General features: G+C 34.6%; 1 protein-coding gene across 8 annotated transcripts in view; it reads right to left on the bottom strand.

The window, feature by feature from the left end:
- Positions 1-6,464, bottom strand: part of ASCC3 (activating signal cointegrator 1 complex subunit 3) — a 255,129-nt gene that overhangs the window by 95,514 nt on the left and 153,151 nt on the right. For all 8 annotated transcript variants that reach the window (XM_014531334.1, XM_005883805.2, XM_014531335.1 and 5 more), the window contains one exon: positions 3,738-3,880. In XM_014531334.1, the coding sequence (XP_014386820.1) occupies positions 3,738-3,880 (143 nt within the window). The remainder of the gene's footprint in view (positions 1-3,737; positions 3,881-6,464) is intronic.

Genomic DNA, 6,464 nt, shown 5'->3' with positions numbered 1-6,464 from the left:
CACCCTTCCTTCAGTTCTCTGTTCAAAGGTGCCCTCTCAGAGAGGCCTCTCCACTTATATTAATGTATGACATTCTACTACCACACTCAGCGCTCCCTATTCCCTGGACCCTACTTATTTTTTTTCTATATGAATTTCTTACATAGGTATGGAGGGAATGGTGTATGAATGGGTTTGGGTAGGTAAAGGAATGTGACAAATCTTTGCTGTTCACAAATAACTAGTATCTGAGAATCTCCTCTTACAAGAGAGGTCAGAGAGGAAAGGATAGTCCCTATTTTTGCTGCATGCTATAGAACGAAGCTCAGGCATTCTGATGTTTGTCTTGAACTCGATGCTTGAGACCTTGATGTAAAAACCCACTAATAGTTTGAGGTTAATGGCGGAAGTGGTGGCTGTCAAATTGTAATCCAAGGGTCATGGGAGCATTTGCCCATGAACTTTAAAATTATGATAAGAATTGATTCCAAAAAATGATGCAATTACTTCACTAATGGCAAATATAAAAGGGATAACTTTTGAGGCTCCCTCGTATTTCACATCACTAATACATCTGAAGGGGTCCTTCCTAATCCTTTACTTTGAAACTTTACTGGATAGATAGATGGATAACTCGTCCTGCCTTTGCTAGGAAATAAATTAGAACACATATATTTCTCCTCAGTCATATTCTTTCTGTCCATCTTCTTTAGATTTACCTTAGCTTTCTTTTCTTCCCATCCCTTCCACCTCCATATCTAGGATCACTTCCTGACTTAACAGCATTCAATTGTAGAATGATTTTTATGCTGCCCTATTCCAGAGGCACCCTGCTCCACAGCTGCCAGGATAATTGTGTTTACCTGCCTCCTTTGAATGCTCACGTTGTCAACGCTAGAGTCCTACCCAAAATACCTATGCCCTGACACAGAACACCAATCTGAGACCATACAAGAGGCAGCAACAGGAAGTGCACTAAACTTCTGACCCAGGATGCATGGAAAGTAACACAAAAGTTTAAGTGTTAAAAAGTCCTCCTATTTTAAGTTTTTTAGGGTATTCAACAATGAAAACACCTGCTATATGGTAGGTTTTGGTACAGATTGAATTTGCATAGTAATCAGCTGCAAACCCTCTGAAATTTTTATTTGAAAGGTGATTGCTTTTAGAGGCAGGAATAAAACAAAGCCTGTTGTCTTGGTCTTGAGATGGGTTTGGTGAAACATAATGACTGTTTCTAGCTGTCCTATTATAGCAATGAAACTACAAAATAGCAGAAACCATGCAACTAAATTCTATGGTTTCTAATTAGCTTCTATTGAGAAATGTTTGTGCTGAGAAAAAATACAGAACAGAGAAGTAACTTTATACAATGGCTGTGCTGCCCAGAGTTCCTTAGGTCTTGAACATTAAAATGAAAAAACATAGTACAGTTGCACTGTACCTTGGAAGAGCACATGAGGTTCACATTTGAGGCTAATGTGAGTCACATATGTGCTAAACACACAGCCCTATATATATATTTTCAGCCAATATCCCAAATGTGTCCAATAGGTATGTACTTTGTACCTTGACATCAAAGAAAAATCTCCATTTGGAACACTTTTAGAAATGTAACGAAAGAGGAAAAAAATTAAGCTTAGCTGTATGCTGTACATAAACTAAACTGTCCATATTCCGTACATCTATTTTTTTCAGCATTTGCTTCCTAAGTCAAGATACTGTGTAGACCCAACAGGGTGATTATTGGGGCATGCTAATTAAATAACACAGGACAAGAAACCTTTTGAAAAAATTATTTTGATCTTAAATTATTATCTTGAAAAATATTTGGTACACATATACAAGTAACATTAAGGAAGGAATGACGAAACTTGAAAGATAAAATGATAGCTTTCACTCTACTTCAAGGAGTCATGTGATACCTTTTACATGAAACTAATGTTAAGGTCTGCTACTTATTAGTAAATAAGGTCATCTGTGGTGCTATGCAAAAACATTTTGAAATATTAGTTAACTATCACTAATTAATGTATTACTATAATACATACAGTATCATCTAACAGGTATACTAACCCTAAAGAATTTATGAGAAGTAGGAGAGAAAATGCAAACTATTGAGACTGGATACTAGGGGCTTAAAACACTGTTTTGACTGTTTTTCAGGCTGCATGAAATGAGAAAGGGGAGATAGGGAGGAAGAAGGGAGACAATACAATTATTTTTATTACTGATTTTATCTACTTTTTCATCATAACTCCAACTAGGAAAATACATATTTTTGAAATGGAAAAGCATAATGAAGGAAACTCACTAAATATAACTACATTGAGGAATAGAAGGAACCACATTAACAGATTGCATTATATAAAATGAAAGAACTTCTGTTTGTAAAAACAAGTATGATAACAAGACATCAATGAACTAGACTAGCAAAATTAACTAATAAAGTAGATGAAAGATTAATATGTATATAGCAATAAATATATATGAAAAAAGTGATATCATATAAAGTTCAGCAACAGATAAAACCCAAAGGAATGAGAAGACAAAATAGAGAAAAAGTAGACAATTAGTAAACATACGTATGAAAAAAAAAGTTCCAGTACACAAAAACCAAGGTACATATTGAAGAATTAAAATAGGAACATTTTATCTATAATATATCAATAAATTACAGCAAGTGAGGACGTTGTAAAACTGTCACTCTCAGATACTGCTGACAATTCATACTTCATGCATGAATGGTGATAAAATTAAATGATACAGCCCTTTTAGAAAACAATTAGCAGTGTACATGAAAAGTTATAAATATATTGGTATTATTTGATCCATTAATTTTAAATTTAGAATTCTATACCGAGCAAATAATTCTAAATAAAAAACCCCATAGTAATAAAGATGTGTAATTATTTAATTATAGCAGGAAAATACAATTGAACAGGTACATAATTAACATAATTATGTAGATACAAAATTATTATTGCTTAAAATTTTAATGATGGTTATTACTTTGTTAAAGGATAACAACAGCTTTTTAAGTTTTATATACTTAGTGTTTCCTAAATTACTAAATTTTTAAAACTGGTCATGTTAGATATTTTATAAAAAGTTAATTTTACAAAATTGATAAGTTCCTTGAGGGCAGTAAACACTCAAATATTATGAAAACTTAGTTGAATATTAAAATATACAGGTGATAATAATGAACATTAAAATATACAGGTGATGATGTTAAAGATAAAAACTACAAGGATAAATATAAGAAATTTCAGTCTTTTTCCACGAAATATTTATTTTTTATCTAATATATCAAAACATTAATAGTGTTAAGGTGGTATTACACATTTCTTCTTTTCTCTATTCTTTTTTTTTTAAATATCTTTTTAAAAATATATTTTATTGATTTTTTTACAGAGAGGAAGGGAAAGGGGTAGAAAGTTAGAAACATCAATGAGAGAGAAACATCAATCAGCTGTCTCTTGCACACTCCCTACTGGGTATGTGCCCACAACCAAGGTACATGCCCTTGACCGGAATCGAACCTGGGACCTTTGAGTCCGCAGGCCGACGCTCTATCCACTGAGCCAAACTGGTTAGGGCTTTCCTCTATTCTTAAAAAAAAGTTCTGTAATGTTAAACTAAACATTATGTTTAGAGTAGATTAAAACTAAACATAATTAAATGTTATTTTTATTACACTACAATACAAACTAATTTGACATTTATATGAAGTAGAAATAAAATATACTGCTTACCTCTCTTTCATCCATATTCAGCCACTGCTTCGGATCTTCTTCAGTAGCCAGAAAAGCTATCAATTCCAGAGCAGTAAGACGAGTTTGACGCCTTGATGAGACAAATATCAAAACAGGTTTGGCTGGAGAATGGCTTCTAATTGCTGTAGAAAAGTTGTGGAAAATAAAATAGTAAGCCATTTATACTAAAATCTGAATTTATTAGAATATCGAAGGGATATAGGAAAGCTAATGTAAGCTAGTTAAGTGAATTCTTAATTTAGTCATGAATCATAGCATTTCTGCGGTGCTATCAGCTGTGGGCAAACTATGGCCCAAATGAACAAAACTAAAAAAAAAAAGACCGTACCCTTTTATGTAATGATGTTTACTTTGAATTTATATTAGTTCACACAAACACTCCATCCATGCTTTTGTTCCGGCCCTCCGGTCCAGTTTAAGAACCCATTGTGGCCCTCGAGTCAAAAAGTTTGCCCACCCCTGTAGATGGACTGACAGCATATTTTAGAAAGGACAGCAAAGGAAGGTAGCTGGCCCTGAGGGATACACTGCCTGGGACAGGGAAGAGTTAACTTTGCTGGCTCCCAGGTCTGTTCTGAGCTGCTGAGGAAGGAGACACTAAAAAGCGGAGGCTCTCCAATAATAGCTGTATATGGGTACTGGATCTCAGGTGGTGTTTTCTGTTTCGGAGTTGGTTCTCTGCTTGCCTGAGAAATGATATTACAGAATTAACTGGCCCTGGGATGTGGAGAGAGAGTCAAGTCCTACAGGGCGATCAACACTCTCTAAGAAAAGCCACAAAAAATTCCTTTGAGTTTTGCTCTGTTCACATTAGAGGGAAAATTAAGATAATTTTAATAAATAAACTAGTAAGGGATAAGCCAGAAGAATATTTTCCTTAAAACGTGTAAGATTTCAGGTAGGATGATAAGAGAATGCAGAGGAGAGCTGAAGAGAACACCAGGCCTGAGCCCACGTCTGCGTGATGGCCCATGGAGAGTTGACACACTTAAGATGAGGTGATTAGTTTAAAAACTGAGTCTTAAGATTGAAAACAAAAAACCAAAAAAAAACTTAAGGAGTCACATATATCATTTGAATTAATTGAAAGTGAGGTTTCTTTGCTATAACAGGCTCCAAAATACTGGTAAAATGGCACAAATAGAATTCATACTTATGTCCACGTAGCTCTCTTAAAAGAGTCAGATATTTAAAATTTTTATATGATGAAAGGCCAACCTGCTTATAATTTCTTGTTTCAAATTTAAGCTGTAGAATTTCTTTTTATGGACTAAGAAATAAGGTTTATAATAAAAGTGTTGCCATGACCTTGACTATATTTATACTCTAACAGTGAGTATAAAGCTATCATAAAATCATATTTCTAAACTCAAAGAAATATAGTGATCTGCTATGGGCATAATTAAATAGCTTATAAAGATAGCTGCTGTACCTATACCATATCTAGAGAAGTATAAGTATTTCAGTTCTTTACTATTGATTTACACAATGCAGACTGCTTCATTTCAATCACTGGTATGCAATCAGCCACTTTTTAAATAAATATAAGCAATCTCAACAATACATACTTTAAAAAATAAACTCATTTATTTCATTTCTCAAGTTTATCAGAATAGTATAGAATGTAAATGGCAATGTTTTGATAAACCATATTAGATATACAATGTTTAAAATACACATTAGTACAATATTGGTATCATTTGAACACATAATCGTGAATGAATGTGTCTTTTTTAAACCTCACCATTTAATGGATTTTTGCTGCGGCAAGAACAGGTGTGCCTGAACAGCACACGGCAGATTTATTGTTCATTAGTGATTTTGTACAATGCTTCTGTGGAGGTGTAAATAATCTGAACTGCCAAGATTGGTCTCTAGTTCACAATCAATACTTTGCTTCTGTCATAAGGCTAATTACAGCAGCTAAAAAGTCACCTCACAACTGTCACCTCACAATCAACAGCCGTTCACATTAGAAAATTTATTTTGGAGGTTATTTTTAATTGATATAATAAATATTCCTTATTCAGCCTAAACAAAACATGTTTCTACAAAATAAGAGTGTTATTCTTAAATCTTTTCTGCTTGCCTAATTTTTTTATTAAGGGGAAAACAAAAATCAACAACACAGAAACAGAAGCAAAAAAAGTACTGACATTTGTTAAGTTTTATGGTTTCTGGTAAAAATTAAGATTATATGGTTCTGTTTTTTTACGGTGGCTTCTATTTATCCTTTGCTCAAGCTACTTCCATAAGAAAACACCTTAGCAGATTTTTAGATTGGTTTGATTACTATTTAACATTATACACATTTATTCTACAAAAATGCCTTATCATTTGTAAATCTAATTTTCAATAGCTCATTCAACATACACTAGAGGCCCGGTGCACAGATTCCTCACCAGTGGGGTCCCTCGGCCTGGCCTGTGAGGATGGGGCAGAAACAGGCTCTCCAACATCCCGCAAGGGGTCCTGGATTGTGAAAGGGCGGTTCTCGGGTGACGCACCCCGGAATCAGGCTCCCTCCTCTCTGGTTCTGGGTGCATCACCCGAGCACCACCGCTGCCAAGTGACTGCAGCTTGGTAGCTCCTGCATTGAGTATCTGGCCCCTGGTGGTCAGTGTGCGTCATAGCTACTGGCCAGTTGACCAGTCACTTAGGCTTTTATATATATAGACTAGAGGCCCGGTGCACAAAAATTTGTGC

Source organism: Myotis brandtii, unplaced genomic scaffold (genome assembly GCF_000412655.1).
Source record: "Myotis brandtii unplaced genomic scaffold, ASM41265v1 scaffold8, whole genome shotgun sequence".
Taxonomy (NCBI): domain Eukaryota; kingdom Metazoa; phylum Chordata; class Mammalia; order Chiroptera; family Vespertilionidae; genus Myotis; species Myotis brandtii.
The sequence above is the reverse complement of the archived record's forward strand: the minus strand, read 5'-3'. Positions and strand labels throughout refer to the sequence as shown.